An 18,136-nucleotide genomic window follows, 5' to 3' on the forward strand; every position below is an offset into this window, starting at 1 on the left:
TATACGTTTAATGTGAATTTCAAGTGACCAAAGTGCTCAGTTTAAGCGCACCGTCAACTCTCTCTCTCTCTCTCTCTCTCTCCCTGAGCGTCTCTTATTCTATGCCTTGGGAGAAGGGGGGGAAAAATCCCTGCCAGGGCACGTCTGAACTGTGACAGCCCCGCCCATTACTAGTCCTGTGGTTTTGCACCTGCCTCACCACCCCTGCCACTTTGAGCGCAAAACCTCCCGGAGCTCCTGTACCTGCAGTGCAGCGTTCACCCAGCCCTCAGCACTGAGCCCTCCCCAGCACCGAGGCGTCCCCATCCGCTGTGGACAGGTATGCAACATGAGGGCTGTCTGAGCAGCGACCGCAGGCCACCCACAACTGATGAAGACGCAGCGCTAAAAAAAAAAAAAAACCCAAATAAAAATACAAAAACGAGGAGATATCGGTGCGTTTTGGTGAGTGTTTCATGTCAGGGGAGAGAGATCGTGTGTCCTCGTACATGTGCTAAGTAGCGGAGGAGGTGGACGTAAACATGCAATAAAAGTGACAGCGATCAGGTATCTGCTACGGCCGAGCGCTCCCTCCGGACCTCCGCTCTGAACTTTACCCGCTGAGCCTTGACGCGATGGCCGCTGCTGCCGCTGCTGCTCTGGGGGAAGTTGGAGGCGTCCTGCACGGCATCGATGGTGTCGCGCACCTCGGGTCCCATTTCCTCCTCACCCCTCTTGGGGACAGTCCGACGCTGCTGGGGGAGCACCTCATACCGGGGGACAGGCTGTCCCGGAGCACCACGGCGGATTTAACGCACCTGAAAGGGATCCTCAGGAGGAGACAGTTATACTGCAGAACTGGCTTCCATCTGGAAATACTTCCGGATGGCACAGTGCAAGGCACGAGGAAGGACCACAGCCGTTTTGGTAAATACTGAGAAGATTTATTTTTAATATATTTTCGTGGTAAAAATAAAAAATATAGAAGGCAATAGAAAGTGGCCAGCAAATTATTATCATAATAATCAGCAGCAAGAATAAAGGTGGATACGGACTGAGTGTCATTATATAATTGTGCTCATTAAAATTGCTCAATGAGCTGCTGCCAGAGTTGAATTTGTACTTTTGAGCCTCTCTGATAATATTCATTCGTATTTGTCAAAGTCTGTACAGATCAACCATGTTATTCTCCTCCAGGTATTTTGGAGTTCATAAGCCTGGCTGTTGGCTTGATAAGCATTAGAGGGGTGGACAGTGGACTGTATCTGGGGATGAACGACAAAGGAGAGCTGTATGGGTCTGTGAGTACCACCTCTGCTTATTCATGTTGCCCATGTACTATTCTTTGACCATGTGATGACCAGCAAAGAGTTTTTTTTTTTTTAATTTCTCATATTTGGAGAATTTGAGTGTCAGAGAAATAATGAAATGATCCATGTGTGTTTGTCTAAGTCTGCATCATGAGCACCAAGGCTTGCCTTATGTTTGCACCTTTTGTTTTCAGGAGAAGCTCACAGCTGAATGTGTCTTCAGGGAGCAGTTTGAGGAGAACTGGTACAACACATACTCCTCCAACCTCTACAAACACGGAGACAAAGGGACGCGTTACTTTGTGGCGTTAAATAAAGACGGGACACCAAGGGACGGGACTAAATCCAGGCGGCACCAGAAATTTACACACTTCTTGCCCAGGCCTGTGGACCCCGACCGAGTCCCAGAGCTGTACAGGGATATCCTGGGACACAGCTGAGACCTGGAGGGCCTGGTCCGGGTCAGGAATAGCTGCTAAAGCCCTGGCAGACAGGGATCAGAGCAGAGAAGAGGGACGCAGGCGTGAGGATGTGGCCGGAGCAGGCTGGTGGACAGCAGCCTGACCAGCAGGGATAAAGGCACCGGGGGCCTCTTGTAGGAATGCACGGGCCATCTCTCAGCGGCCAGGAAGACAGGCTAGAATGTCTGCACGCTCGGCATGAGGGGGTCGTTTGTTTCAGAGGCCGGGCGACCCTACAAAGTACCTGCGTGGAATAGGAGACGAAAGGGAAACGGAGCTGAGTGGTCAGGAAGCCTCTCCTATGGTTAGACGTCAGCTGACGTGGAGTCTGTGGGAATCTGTACTATCCTGAAATGGTACTTTTAATTTGTGTACTGTGTCAGAGAGCCGCAGTTTGTTCAGAAGGACTTTGAAGGAATTCTGTTTTTGTTTTTTTTCTTACCTGTGTCTAGACCTGTTTGAAAAGAGCGAAAATGTAACAATTTATTTATTCATCTTAGATACATATATTTATGTTATATATTTATTTATTTGAGAATATATTTTTACAGCTAGATACATGCAATATAGAAAAACCACTAGAAACTGTATTGATTATATGAGACACTGTACCATTATATCTTTTATTCTAAAAAAAAAAAAAAAAAGCTCAGCTAGTGATATACTGTAATATGACCAAAAATATGAATCATATCGGCAACATTTGGAAAAGATCCCCGTATTTGAAATGCATTTAATCACAATGTGGCAACTGTGAATCAATTTCTAAACACGTCTTTGTAATGTAGACATATTAATCTTAACCAAACTACTGTTACATGTGTTACAGAAGAAACCTGAAGTCAAGAGACTGATAATACAAACAATAAATTGCTCAAAATGTGATCAGAATGCTTTTTTTGGAAGGTATTTTGTTAGTTGCTCAATGTGTGTCCACTCATAACAGATGTTCCGTCAAAGAAGCCTCGTTTTAACTTTCAACAGAGCAACAGTGGAAAAGAGAGGCACACTTAGCTGGTTGCTTTTGTCTGTCAGAGTTTAAACATATAAACCTGCTTATGAGACCAATGTTGTCTTTCTTTATGGAGCCCATTACACCGAGAGGCGAGCTGTAGACCTGATGCACGCATAAAACTTCAAAGCCTCTGTGCTGAAACCTCTGAATGTAAAATGTGACCTTTAGCCCAGGCCCAGAAACTTTAGCAGCTGTATAAAAGTGGAGGTCAGAGTGATAGGGCTGAAGTAACCTCTGCTGACAGGTTGAGGATGGTGGACTTGTTGAAATTTTGAATTAAATAATGGGGGGAAAAAAACTATGTTGGCGTTGGATTCATGCTGTGCAAAGCAGCTGAATGAGTGATTTGTAAAAGCCACTGTCTCATAGACCTTTGTGTGCACAGTTTCCTCCACGGTTGGGGGAAGATCTGTGTTGAGGCATGAAAAGCTCAGCCTGTGATCTCAACGCGCGCGCCTGTGTGTGTGATGGCGAGCCAGTGGGGGTGTCTGGATCCAGGGAGTCAGCCCCGCTGCCAACTCTCTCCTGTCTACAGGGCTGATACTGCGGGATTTTCCCACCTGCACACCTTGAACATCAACACTCCTCTGTCATCTATTAATGACAGCACCCCACTGTGTATTACAACCTGCGCGCGCCTGGACATCCCCTGTCCAGCGCGTAAACACGTGCAGGCCTATTTCACAGCGTGAAAAATCGGATCCTGGTGCTTGTTCTGGGAAACACACCGTCACTGCTCGTCTTTCAGTGGCTTCGCAGAAACAAGCGTGAGGATGAGGAGGATGGACAGGGCGCGCTTCATCCCCGTCCTGTCCCATCTCTCTCTAGATCTCTCCCATCTAAAGAGTGCGCTACCACTGTTTGTCACTGTTTTAGTTTGTCCACGACTTTGACCTGCAGCTCTTTTTGTTTGTTGCTGCAGTCCCTCCGAAGAGACCAAGTCCCAGTTGTGGCCATGAAAAGCAGACTTTGTGCACATCTAAGAGCCTCACCGCCTCCACCCCCCTTTTGACATTTTGAAGGTCATCTCTCCAAACGCGCTGGAAATCCTGACTTGTGATACCTGATGCCCAGAAGTGCTCTTTGGCACTTGTCTAACCGATGTTTTTGGAGTCTACCTGGCCCCGAGACAGATGCTTTTGTTCCCCCTACTCCGCCTCCTCCAGGTGGTCCGTGGCTCCTCGCTGAAAACACTTAAACCCCTCATCCGCACCCACTCTGGAGGGCCGTCTCACACGCTTAATGGACGCCCCCTGACTTTCATCACCTCCTCAGCAGCAGCGGCCCTAAAGGGCTCTCGAGGAAACCCAATCAAGTGTGCGTATGTGTGTGTGTGCGTGCGTGTGTGGCATGGGTCCACGGGCAGGTGTGGAAGTCAGTGATCTTCTGTGTCTATCTTCGCGGTCCAGTCAGACAGCGCAGGTGTTCCCTCAGCACTCAAGCTCTCACACTCTGATCTCAGGCCTGCTGTTAGTCAGCTGGGGATTTGGCTTAGCAGGAGCAGCAGCAGGAGGAGGAGGATGAGGATGAAGAGGAGGAGGAGGGGCGGGTGGCTTTGTTGTCTGCCCCCAATTATCAGAGAGCATAATTTCTATATTTAGTAGGCTGCGTTGGGGAAGACAGGGGAGGTGCCGGGAAGCTCACCTGTTGCTCTAAGAGTGTGTTTGCGCAGGGATGGTGTCTGCAGCTTTGTGTCATTTGAATCCTGCAACTATTGATTTCAGGCTCTTTGTTGTTTGTTTATTCCTTAGTAAATTGCCGTGCGCACAAATTATGAGCTGCATGCGTGTTTATAAGGATTACAGCTGGAGTGTAAGTATAGAGTTATCCACTTGATACTTTTGGGCTTCCATTGGAGTCCAGAGAGAGGGAGAGGGAGAGGGAGAGGCTTTCTGGAAAAATCTGCAGCCAGTGGTCTCAAACATCATCCATCCATCCATCCATCCCTCCTCCACCCTTCATCCTTCCATCCCTCATGTTTTGTGGCCTGAAACAAAATCATCTTTCACACTTGCTGCATTGTGCTCCGTTTGAGCTCAATCATTTTTAGTGTCATAGCTAAGAGGATTTTGCGGTCTGCCTTCCGCAAGCGGCAATTAGAGCAGCATACCTGATTTACTGACACTCCGCATCGCGAGCTGTCAGCTCCAGTGGAAAGTATGCTCCTCTGTTTGCATCTCCATGGAGACGTTAGCAGAAAACAGCAATGTTTAGGTGTTGTATGGAACAAAAAAAAAAAAAAAAGAAGAAGACGACCAAGATGGGGAAGAAAAAGCCATGACACTGTCGTTTCTGCAGGGTTTAGTCTCACCGTGGTGCGTTTGGAGGCCCTGCCAGTGACTGACAGTGTTTTGTTTAACTAAAGGAAAGTGAACACAGAACCTGGAGGAGGCTGAGCTGGAGAATCTGCACAGCAGCTCACGGCTGTAGCATCTAACGCAGCACTCACATACACAGACAGGTTGACTAGAGGGGAATGGGATATGTGGGCTGGTTATATAAGTCACATGGCATACTGTGATACGTACTTTAACAGGGTGCTGACCGTGTTTTGTTTAAAACTGAACAGAAGTTTTATCCTCATGCAGTTGCAGTCTCAAGTCTGAAGTCACTGGTTGACAAAACAAATCATTTCTTTTCTGTATTCCCCAGAATAATACATTTATTGAAATATTATTTAAATATCAGAAGTCACTCATGAGAGGGAGTGGTTAAAAATACTTAAATATAGCCTATATATACTCAGGTACTCTAATTAAGTGCACATTTAAGGTCTTTATTCTTTACTCAGGATTTTCCTTTTTGTGCTACTTTATTCTACATTTTAACCGGTTGGTTGCAAGTGACTTTGAAGCTTAAGATTTTAGATACAAAACTTCTGATCCTTTCGTAAAATGTGATGTGTCGTCATAGATTAAACTGGCCAGCCGTATAAAGTTGTTTCCACCAGCTCCATCTCAACTACTCACAGTGCCGAACACGCTGCTGCTCAGCTAGAGAACATTTCTTTAGGAAACATTTCTCCAGGAAACACTGTGCTGAAAGAGGCTAAACGTTCTGTAGAGCTGAGAGGAACCACAGAGACAAATGATGATGTGGGTTTGTCACTGTGAGTAATCACCTTACACATAGTCGTTTGGTGCACTGTTGATATAATAATATTGATTACAGCAGCTTTAATGCATTTGTAACAATATTCCTATTATATGACATGTAATTATATAACAGTCTAAAAGGAGCCATTCTGCATAATCAGTACATTCTCCAATTTTTAATGCAGGACTTTGACTTGCAACCAAGTATTTGTACATTGTTGTATTGCCACTTTTATTCAAGATCTTTCATCACTTGCAGAAAAAAGAACCCAACACATTATTAGGAAGTTGTCTTAAAGAATCTGGACATTCAGTTTAGGTTTTCTCCATCTCTTCCAGCCTCTTGCTGTAACCCCCCCGCCTCAGCCCCTCACATCTGCTGACCAAACCGGTGTGTGAGTCCCTCTGGAGCAGCCGTGTCACCCCTTCCTCTGGCCCATGTGTCCACATTACAGAGTCACAAATTAGGTCTTGACATTTGGGCGCTATAATTGCCCCCTGAAAAGCATGAGGCATCAATTAGGCTCTCAGCACCATGACAGGTTATCCCTACAGGACATAATCGCCCCGCTGGACTGCTCGGCTGGACTGCCCCGCCAGGGCACACACACATACTCACACACAATACACACACATACACACAACACACATTAAGTTTCAATATAAGGGTTAATTTTCAGTAGGAATCCAGCCAAAATGGGCCATGAAATATGCCAACATGTTCTAAAAATTGTTTGGCATCCTCATTATAAACTAAAACCATCATTTTTGGGAATGATAGCTGTGTGACAACAATGTGTGTGTGGAGGCCATGCTGCAGGAGTGGCAGTAGGTCTCAGGGTGCCGCAGCACTAATAACAGCATAGATCCCTTTGATTTCCCGACTCTGGTGCCGCCTGACAGTTTGTGCTCCCACAGGGCGTGGAGATCTTTAGGGTCAGAAAAAAAGGTCAATTGGTTCATTTCCATAGCTTCTACTTTAAACATTCTTGTAGGCTTTGGGAGCAATTCAATCAGCAGTGAAAACACTGGTTAGCAGCCGTCGTTAACCACGCAGCATTCTCATAAACAAGATGGATGTATCCCACAGAGAAATACAACATAAACTGTGTGCAGCGCTGCATGATTGAGAAATATGTGCTGGATGTTTATCTGAACAAGAACAAGATATTAGATTAAATAGACATAATATTTACTGAGAACATTGTGCATGATAGAAAAAAAGCTTTGAACGGTATGAACATAATGTTTTCAGTGAGGATGATGTATTTCGGCATTTATTTTTGCTTGTTGAGATGACAGACTTATTCACATATTATTGTTTCATATGCTGTGATAGTTTCATGTACGTCATAATATCACGTCTATTTACTATTTATCATTAATGTCATATTTTAGGACCCCGTTAGCTTCTTCAGTCTAGAAGATATTCTTTCTCAGGTCCACACAAGACATACGCTCATATACAGTATATACACACTGTATACAAAACACAACACTATTCAGATTATGTTTGATCACTTTATTAACTAGAAACCAGTTTGGTTGCCCCTGTCACAGTATACACAATACAGTGAATATCACATTCTCCAGGAGGACATTAGTGCAGCTCTGCAGACCGCTAAATTAGAAATATATATACAACTGATCAATTAATAAAATACCAAGTGAGACAAGACCGGCAAAATAGGTCATAACTGCCACTAATATGCCACAAAACAAGCATCACATTGTTATGAATAAGTTTCACACAAAAGCAGCCCACTTTTTAGGCTACCAAACAGGGTGACCATGAATTTAAAATATGGTTTCAAGTCTCCTCTTGGTTCTTTCATACAAAACCTTAACAAATGAATAAAAAAAAACAATCAGTAGATCGACATCACCGTATGTCTGTGTCTCTTATGGTTGCCACAAATGCACACAGATTAACAGCTCAACAATCTCAATGACACAGATTCATTACAAGCAATGATCCAAAAAAGATTTCCTTACATTAAACATAAAAGACTCTAAATTTAGAGGTAGTCTTAAAAATCTGATGCAAGAAAAACAAGCCTTCTTGTCTTCATCAACAGATTACCTCACTGTGTGAAGTCAGGCTTTCACTTAAGCATGTTTGTCTTGATGGATCATACCGAGTGTAATTGTCTATTTTGACCGTAACAGCTGTGAACGCCAAAGTAAAGAGTCCAGCTATGTGTAACGCTCACTGCCTGGTTAGAGAGCGTGATAGAGGAAGACTGTACTCTCACTGCCTACTGGTGAAAGTGGAAATGTGCTTTGTTGCCCCTCAGTCAGGCGGAAAATTGCAAACCCATTTGTCATTGTGTGCCAAGATGCAGAGGTCAGTCAATGGATTCCTTCATGACAAGCTTACGGAATCGAATGTTTTTCCACGGCCTCACCCTTTCACACCTGCACCTCCAGGTAAAATAACAAAACAAGGGGAGAAAGAGAGAAAAGAGGGCTTAGAGTGAGCTACTTAAAGACAGGGGAGAGAAAAACGATACGCAAGAAGAATTTGCCGTGAAACCTTGCACGTCTATTGGCCATTTCAGCTTATTTGAACCCAATATACATTTAGCTTACAGTGGCAGATGAAATGCCAGCTCTTGGCCAACGTCCAAACCTGGAGAATACCACTAATTATTCCTGCCAGTGACCACAGAACATTCTTACGGGCTCAAAAGGATGTTGTTTGTTATCCTCTCGGGCAAAACAGCAACTGCTTGATTTAAGGTAACAACAGAAACACTTAAGAAAACTTTTCCACTGCTTGATTGACTGCTTAATCCTGCAGGGAGGCTCTGAGGCTGCAGCGGTGTTTTTCCCACAGACCTGATGCACGCGGGACATCAAAGACAGATACAAAGACTAATTTTAATAGTTTGAGCGAGTGTCAGTGGGTGCACCATACAAATGATGAATCACATGAAGTGGTGTCTGCAGAAGATCAACAGAGATCAATATCAAAGACAGATAGTTCAGCTTCAGTGTGAGACAAGACTAAAGTCATGCAAATGTGCTTGTGTCGAAGTGAAACTGGAACTTCTAGAAGTAAGAAAAATGTATTCAAAATCTCACCTTGTAATAACTAAAAATCCAGCAGTATGTTGTGTATTTCACTCCATATGTTTGGATAACTATTGTCATTTTTATGAGCAACCTAAAGAACGATCTTTAAAGCTCTTTGTGGGTTAAATGTCACACCTTGACGGTAGAGGATCTATTTTATGTACACAGACAAAACCATGATACCATAACATAAGTATATCCACTCTGTTCTTTTTATGGGAGCTTTAGTTTTTTCATATGCTCACATAGTAATTCTTGTGTAACTTTGCCACGAAGGTTTCAGCGTCTCATAGCAGGTGCTGCAGCAGATGCCAATTTGTCTTGTATGAAGAATATGGAAAGTAAACTCCAGGAATACGTAGTAAGCTATGTCAGGGCTTCAGCTCTCTATGGATGCTCATTACAGAAGATGCATCTATAAAACATTTGACAGGACAACTTGAACTGCAACAGAACAATTAATACTCTTTAAGCTGAGCCAGGCAAATAAGAGTGTGTGTATTCTTAAGGAATTCAACTTTTCATTTGTAATAGACCAACGGTGTTATATTACATACTGCACTACAGTCTAAGGTGTGAACATTTCTTTTGCACAATGCTTATATAAATTCTTGTCAAGTAATCCTTAAATCTTACAGACGAAAATCGCTTTCCTTTTTGTTCCAGAAGAGTGTGTTTAGTAATTGTTAACAGGATATCTCTGTTGACAGGACTCCAGCGCAGATAGAGTTTAAACAGAGCTTTGCCATACACTGCATTAATCTGTAGCTCTCACATAGTTACATTATATAAATCACAGAGCTAAACATGAACAAGCCTCTGCGAGTCGCAGGGAGCAAGTGATCCAAGAGCGCCGTTTGAGTCCCGGTTGTTTTGGAGAACAGAAAGGAGCCTGAGCCAACTCTGAGAGAACCACTTCAGAGTGAATCAATGTGAATCAATAGACATGTAATCTGTTTCACTCCAGATGTACATTCAATCAGCAATGACATCATTTATTCAAAAAGCTTGTGTGTGTGTGTGTGTGTGTGTGTGTGTGTGTGTGATGTAAAAGTGGGTTCAAACAGTTAACACAGCTGTCAAGATGTAGATCAATTTCAAAAATATAGACAATATGATTGACTTTCCAGTGTGTGAGCTCCCTGCTGCGGCTGTGATCTCTGGAGTGTTAGCAGTGCAAAATGTTGTGGGGGACTTCAAACAGGCGTTGCAGCAGAGCTCAGATCCTCCTCCACAGTAATAACCTTGAGTGCTTCTGGAAGAAGGAAATCCCCTGGCCAGAAAAGACACATCACTCCACTACAGAGGCAGCGAGCCGGGCGGTTTAACACAGCCAATCCACTAACTCCACCTTGAAATAACAACACGCAGGAGGACTGGACAGTACAAACCAGTAAAGGAAAGAAAAAAAAGGGAGAAACATCACAAGGAGCAACAGAATCAGGACTCATCTACCAGTAACGACAGATATATTAGAATCAATATTGCCCCAAGGTAAACTAGACTTATGAAAATGATCTTAAAAACTACACATGCAAATCCAAACTCAGTGACAGAATCTGTACAGGACTTGTTCAACATGTTGCTTCTGACTGCTGATCTCTCCCAGCTTATCACAGATTCAGAGGTTAAACAGTCACGACTCAAACAGGCATTTCCCCCACTATCTGAGGCGACACGAGAAACTAGAGCAAGAAGCTGCAACAGGTGATGAGCTACAAGAGTTCAGCAAGAGTGAGAGAAGATTCCCCCTTCGTAGGAAACTTTTGTACACTCTTTTCTGTCAAGAGGAACGTTCATTCATAGAGTAATATGAGCATGCAATGTATCTTTAATGTGTCTTCAATGTTGTGGTCAAGGCAGTTTTAAGACAGATATTGTGGATTTTGTAAAATCATCATCACAACGCTTGAGCAAATGTGAGCACATTTTAGAGTCGTGTCTAGAAAGTAACCCTTGATTTGCAACTCCTTCGAAGTTTGTACGAGTTGTTTTTTTCACTCTGCATGTTGTTTGTCATTGTGGACTGCTAATACTGACCCTAATCATAACCCTAAGCCTACCCAGATCTCATGAGGGTTTTGCAGATCCCAGGCTCACCATCTGGATGGACAGCTTTGAGCTAAAATGCTTGCAATGACAATGCTAACGTGCTGATGTTCAGCAGGTATGATGCTTACCCTGTTCGCAGTCTTAGTTTAGCCTATTAGCAAGATAATATTTGCTGATTAGCGCTAAACGTGGAACATGAAAAATCAAGGGATCACCAAAGCGTCTGATCAAAATTGCACAGCCATCCACCCAATAGTTGTGGAGATATTTCAGTCTGGACCAAATTGGTGGACTGACCGACATTATTTAGAGAAATGCTGCTAGCTGGCTTAAAGTTGGATAGATTTTCTCGAATGGCATGAGCCATTTCCATGAAAAAGATGTATGTTTTTGATCATCAATCAACAAAATCTGCAAATTTGAGAAGTATTTTCAATTGGAGGTCTCGCTTGCATTAACAAGCACGGCTCCCATACAGCAGTGTAGTCTATATTAAACATGATCCTTCAAATTATTTGGGAAACCTTCACAGTCCAGTGCCTGGTATAACAAGAATACATAGATTAGAAGTTATTGGACATGGGGGTTTTGATGACGCTTTTGGCCTTCTCCTCCTCTTCCTCCTGCTCTTAAGGCATGCATACCTCTCCACGTCCCAGTAACTAATCATCATACAGATCTGGCCAAGAATAGAGTAGCTGAACACACAGGAAATATCATATTCAAGCTTTCTAGAGTTTCACCTGTGCTTCCCAAGTTCATTTCCCATACTTCAACCAAGACGATGTCAGTGCTGCCTGCTTCAGTAGGCAGAAATTAGACTTCAAAGCCTCGAGATCCGGCAGAATAGTTTGGGGAGTCATTCAAATGTTCCAGTGTTTGAGTAGAGGACCATTTATGTTCCCACAGTGAAGTTTACTGTGCTTGATCTAATGGGTTGGTCCAGCTCACACTAAGCTGTCTGGTTGGCTCTGGTTCTTCACTAACCCAGGTGTGTTTTTATTGGATTCAAACTTATCAGTGAGGTGATCAGAAACCCGTTGCCAGCTAAGCAGATCAACCTCTCCGTGTTAGGAAACCAGAAACATTTGTTGGGAAACAAGAAAGACATCGCATGGTTGTATTGTGACGAGAGGAGAGAAATTGAGGATTCAGAGGGAAAGTTAATCTGAAAGATTTATTGGTTCACCTTTAGAAGAAATGAGCCAGGACAAGCTGTAGCCCCTTTCTGTCAGATAGCTGACACTCTCCTGCTCGGGAGGATCAAAGTGCCTCTCTGTGCACATTAGGAAAATACAGGGGACTCATTTCAGGCGCTCAAAGTGCCACCTAGATGCTTAGCTACACATTCCCCCTGTCAGAGGCAAACAAAGACAGTTTTCTGGGAGGAGAAAGGCATGCCGTTTCCTCAACATGCCTCACCTGTGGTGACCAATCACAATACCACTTACAATCCTGAGCCCTGAAGGAAGATAGGTGAGGGTTTATGTTGTCATTGGTGGATGTTTTACAATCGGGCGTAATACATCTCGCAGTTAATGTTTATTTTCAGAGGGACCACCTCATTCCTTTGGTCTGACCCAGAACGATGCGGCGTATAATCATAACAGCATTGATAGGAGCATGTTTAAATGTCTGCAGAGCGGCAGACGTTACACATTCATTCAGCTTCTGCTGTGTCAACAAGCAAGCTGTCATCCTGTGAACTGGAGATGTTATCTTAATTTTAGGCAACACATGTACATGCAAATACAAGCAGCACTAGACACTGGAGCTCTTACTCTGTCCTTATTTGTCTTCATAGTGGCATTTATGAGGACTGTGTGAAACAGAGGTTTTCCTTAGTGATAGTGAGGGTGCAGCCACAGGAGAGCCTTTGTGCCCGGTTCCAGAGGACAGTCAGTGGTGGCTGCGCTGAGAAGGCCATATTGTGTTCTTTTATCCGTCATGGCTGGTACACCTGAATAGAGCAATGTTAAAGGGTCAGTACACCCAGATTAGGAAAAAGAAAACAATTCTCACATACCTCTTGTGGTATCCAGCCATGCAGATGTTTTTGGTTTCACTTACCAACAACAGTCAAATAAATCTCTGTATTATTTTGCATTATGCCAGAGTTTTCATATCTGCTGCGTGGTGAGACATTCCTGTGCTTGTGCACTAGTAGTGATGAGCTTTACTTCAACCAGCAATGGCTGGTGTGCCAGAGCAACCATAGCCACGGAGTAGGCTACAGCAACCAAGAAGCGTCCGAGAAAGGTATTTGATGCTCCAGATAAAAAATATATATATATAATATAAATCTGTATTTTCTCATTTTTGTAACCACTTGGGGGCAGCACAAGAGGCAAATTGTACCCTCATCTAACTGTTAGACATATTAGTTGCTTACTTACGCATCCAGCAGACAAAAGCAACATTGGTTTTGTGTTTTTAGCCCCCTGGCCAATACTCCCCCTCACTCTCCTTTTAGCTATAGTTTGCTCTTCACTAACTCCACGGGAAAATATTAATCTCCACATTGCAGTGGAGGTGAAGAGAGTTTTATTTGCGGTGCTCACAGCCCCGCTGCATGTTTGCTAAATTCAGCAGCAATGCTCGGATTACTTTGGAATATTTGGTGCGCAGTAGCTACACTGAAAACTGTTTCAATTTTGTAAGTACCTCAAACAAAATACCATTCACTTCCATTCCATTTATAGTCTCAGACAGATAGATGTTTTTGTAGTTTTAAGACTTGGTAGCTCGAGACAAAAGATTAATTCACTCATGTTTAAAAAAAACATGAAACAAGCCCCTAAGTCTGACACTAAGGCCATCGTTGTTTTCAACAGATAACATAAGATTAGCAGACTTTGAAGAAATGTTGTTTTATAGGTGAAGATGGAGAGTGTAAATCTGCTGGCTGCTGTCCTGGCACTACAGCTCAAGACCTCACTGAAACCCACAAATCACAGCCTGGGAGGCCCTGAGCTCCAGTCTGGCACTGGAACTCAGGGCCTCCTGGAATCAGCTGCAGTCTGACAGAGCATCAGATCAATAATAAAACTTTACTGATAGCCTCGAGCTTTGAGCTGTCCAGAGACCGTTCAATGGAGACTATGCACACATACGTGGTTGTGATGGATACTACAAAGGAAGAGCCAATGAGGTAGATAATTATGGGAGCAGACGTCTGCACAGCCTTTTTGAAATCTCTGTCTTGCTCGTGTACAGCCAGCATCTCTCTATTCAGCCTCTGCAAAGCAGTAACATGCAAAAGTGTTGTCTATTCTCTGCATCATGAAGGCTTCTCCCTGCTGTGATCTTGTGGGGCATAAAAGAGGAGAAGAAAAAAGCTGATGACAGGGTACTTTCATGTTACTTATCGTGACACCGTATCAGAGCGATCTAGATGGGCCAGACAAAGTACCACCAGGTCCCGTAGCTTTGAGCAGAATCTCATCTGTTTCATCATATCTCCTTGCTTTTAGTGCTCGGGGTAGATGGGAGGTTGGTGGTCCGCGCATTTAGACCACAGTGAAAACAGAGGGGGAGTCTGAATGACAGATAAGTCTCGTCTTATTCAAGAAGAGGCATCTGTGTTTTGTGAAGAACTTACAAATATGAACCTGGATGAAAAGAAAGAGAGAAAAGCTCTGATAAACTACACACACATCGTCTCACGCAACACTTTTCAGGGGGAGATAGTGCTCATCTCTTAAATGTCCCTAAAGTTATAAGAAGGTGTATGTGAGGATGAATGCGACAGGATATAAGGGGAGCCATTTGTAGACTGTTAGATGGATTCTCTGGTGTGTTTTTCTGTACAAAAATAAAAGAACACAAACACGCCATCGCCGAGAAAAAAAAACACTATGAGAGATTAATACACTAATACAGCAGTGGTTGATCTATTGATCGGACTTATCTCTGACTGTGATGTGGAGCAAACTGAGATGATACCGACCACCTCTGTGCTGTGACGATGTTCCCAGACGCCACCAGAAGTGTATCACACACAGTCAGGGAGACATTAACGTAAGTCAGTGAGCAGGCTTTCCTTGAGTTATACAAAAACCTGCAAATCATAATCAATCACCCTAAGCAGGTGGAATGTTTACCATGTTCACCAGCTTTGTTTCATGTGTTAGCATGCTAACATTTGCTAATCAGCTCAAAAGACAACGCACAGCTAAGGTTGAGGGGGAACGCCATTAGCTTTGCAAGTATTTGGTCATAATAGGCTAATTGATATTTTGCCCTGATGGTGACTGTAGAGGAACGGTCGGGATATCACCAAAGTCATTATGATTCATCCTCTGGGGACTGTGAATGTATTTATAAAATGTCATGGCAAACCAGGTGGCATACAGCAGGTTCAGTGTGGACTCAAGCGATGGACAAATGACCAACATCCCCAGAGCTCGGCTAGCAAGCATCAGTGCTACCTGGTCAGTCACTGATCAGTGTGACACCACTAAACCTTTCACCGTGCTGCTAGTAATGACTAGCAGCACGGTGAAGGGCTCAGGTATTTGGCAGTGGAGGTATGTAATTTCCTCTTTTACTGTAGCTCTTATTGAGTGCTTGTTCCTGCATGGAGCTGCAGCGGGAAACCCCGACTTCCCAAAGACAGAGCACACTCTGCCCATCTGCAGCAGTGCTGCCAGGTGTCAACTTGCGACACCGTAATAAAAAAACATTTTTTCCACGTTGGTAATGTATGAGTGAGAGGTCTATAAATAAGATGAATGCCAGCTTGATTTGTTTGTTCGTTCTTAGTTTAGACTCTATTCTAAAAGAAGATCAGGTTCTGATTATAGATTTGTCCCAGGGTGGTACATTTGGAACATTTTGTCATCTTTTATCACACCCTTTATCTCCACTTCACTCTTAAGTGTAATACAGCTTCTGTAAATGAAACCAAAATCAAACAAAACTGAAAATGAGACTAATTTTAGACCTTTCTCAAGTGTGCTCTGCATTGTTCAAAATCTTGGCTTCAGACGCAGCGGTCCAAGGCAGCAGTGGTGGAATTCTTACATGGTAGAGATAAGGACAGACTGCTCTATTTGTCAGTGCAAGGGGCCCCTTAAGGGCCCGGAGAATCTGATGTCCACACACTCTCTCTCCTGCACTCTGACATTTTCTCAGCAGTATGAGGTTACATACGAGGAAAAAGACATCGACATCATCAAGCCTCCTTTCCTGCGAACAAAACGGCCTCTCACTCCTGTTTCTGGTGACATCAGGACAAAATGTCAAAAGTTCCCAACAGATTGCCAGCAAAACAAAGGATTCTCTAAATGAGACTGGACAGGAGCTGGTATTTTTAGATGACCTATGTTTCAGTTGCTATTTTTATCGTCAGCTTCTGTTTGGTACGGAGACCTATGACCTGTGAGGTTCTTACTGAATTTTAGAAAGGGGCAAAGAGCATAAAGTGTACTGAAGTACATCCCGGGGATTACAAGCGTTCCAGGGTGAGAGTTTGTAACCCGCGGTAGCTGCAGGCTAGCAGGGTCACAGCCCACCCAAGGGGGAGGGAAGACAGGGTCACAAAGGCTGAGGAGGATGCATGTTCCCAGACACAAAGTAGACAGCTCCCCGGCCCAAACACAAAACACAGGAAAGCACTGGCAGACGGGCGGGAAAGGCTTGATTCTTGACACTCTTCCGCACAACCACAGAGTTGAAAGAATTGGCTTCATTAGGTTAACAGTTTATGAGATAAACGTGATGAATGTGGCAATATGATAAAGCCAATAGAGACACAATTTCAAGTTAGATCATGCTGGCAATTAATTGCCCTTTGGATCTAAAGATATCACTGAGCAGCGTAGGAAAGATTACAATTTGGACAGCACAAGCAAAGCGAATGACAATACACTCTTGCATACTTGATTGCAGTGGGGTCCCTCAGGAAGAAAAGGTTATAGGATCTCTGAAAAGGCGGCCATTGTTCATCATCTCCAGCAAAATGACTTTGTAAAATTGAGAGGAAGAAAGGCAAACCACTGGACCAATGTGATAGCAGCCCATGAAAGTGGAGAGCACTGATGCATGAGTGAAAAGCGCCTTATGTCAAATATAATTGTCCTGCCCTGAAAAACAAGCTAGCAATGTCTGATTTGATTCCCTCCTGTTTGGCTCAAGTTACTTCCTGTCTGCTTTAAGCATGTTTGCCAGGACAATCCAGCTCCTAGAGGGATTTTGGGATGTTGCGATGTCTTTGTCCACCAAAAAGCCGAATTTAATGACGGTTCACTTCCTGGTTTTTGTTGTCTTTTGTTGACGTCAAATGTCTTATTCTTAAGTCACGGCAACTTATTTTAAAATCTCTGAGCATTAGTTTGACATTTACGCTTTCTCTTTCTCGCTGACAGTTAGATGAGAAGATGTTTACCACCCTCATATCCATAGAGTAAATATGAAGCTACTACACCAACAGCCACTGTGCTAAGTTCAAGGTCTGAATCACAAGACATAGGCTGTGTGTATAAAACCTGCCATTATATGTTTTGATGAAGATTTGAATAGTAGCAGTAAGGCAGGCCTGCTTGGATCTTTGTCAGAATATGTTTAGAACATTTACTGTCCAGCAGGGACGTTCTTGCATGTTTGCCTACCATCTATCATTTTAGTGATCTGTTCTGCTTCACACAAGCCTCAGTGATATCAGGCTTCATCTCTAGGCCCCCAGTGATCAACTTTTTTCTTTTTGAGTTACTGATTTATGTGGCAATTTTCTTTTTGGGGGGGATTTCACCTTTTTAATGCCAGGGTTTTCCTCCTCACTTGCAAACGTTCCTCCCCAACACCATTTTGCGAGGTCACAGTTGCTGCATCCTGGGTTTAGCAACACCCGAGATGACTGGGATTGGTTTAAAGAAATACAAACATGGCAGAGTGTTTTTTCCCTTATAACAGAATGATAATAATGGGTTCGGCTGGACCTTTCTACAGCCTTGTCACAGTGCTAGAACAAAGTGTGAAGGTAGGTCTGGCTGTGTGAGGCTACTCAAAACTGCAGGCAGCCTCACGGTGGTGGCACTAGAGGAAAAGTAAAGGGGTTCCTAAGGTGAGAGGGATTCATCCTCTGGGGATCATCTGGGGATGAACTAAATTTAATGGCAATCCAATAGATTTTGGATTTCTGGACCA

At 43.6% G+C, this 18,136-nt stretch overlaps 1 protein-coding gene across 1 annotated transcript; it reads left to right on the forward strand.

Moving 5' to 3' along the window:
* Positions 1 to 351: 351 nt before the first annotated feature.
* fgf20b (fibroblast growth factor 20b) lies at positions 352 to 2,618 on the forward strand. Its single transcript, XM_070836803.1, has 3 exons — positions 352 to 906; positions 1,177 to 1,280; positions 1,484 to 2,618. The coding sequence occupies exons 1-3, from the start codon at positions 615 to 617 to the stop codon at positions 1,727 to 1,729; spliced, it is 642 nt and encodes a 213-aa protein (XP_070692904.1). The 5' UTR covers positions 352 to 614; the 3' UTR covers positions 1,730 to 2,618.
* The last annotated feature ends 15,518 nt before the right edge of the window (positions 2,619 to 18,136 follow it).

Source organism: Pempheris klunzingeri, chromosome 9 (assembly GCF_042242105.1).
Source record: "Pempheris klunzingeri isolate RE-2024b chromosome 9, fPemKlu1.hap1, whole genome shotgun sequence".
In the NCBI taxonomy this organism is placed as follows: Eukaryota; Metazoa; Chordata; class Actinopteri; order Acropomatiformes; family Pempheridae; genus Pempheris; species Pempheris klunzingeri.

What these genes read in the sequence shown, in the direction of transcription:
- fgf20b (XM_070836803.1), top strand. Translation starts at nt 615, where the DNA reads ATGGCCGCTGCTGCCGCTGCTGCTCTGGGGGAAGTTGGAGGCGTCCTG. An exon ending in GAAGGACCACAGCCGTTTTG is followed by an intron (nt 907 to 1,176) that starts GTAAATACTGAG and finishes ATTCTCCTCCAG; the next exon opens with GTATTTTGGAGTTCATAAGC. An exon ending in AAGGAGAGCTGTATGGGTCT is followed by an intron (nt 1,281 to 1,483) that starts GTGAGTACCACC and finishes TTTTGTTTTCAG; the next exon opens with GAGAAGCTCACAGCTGAATG.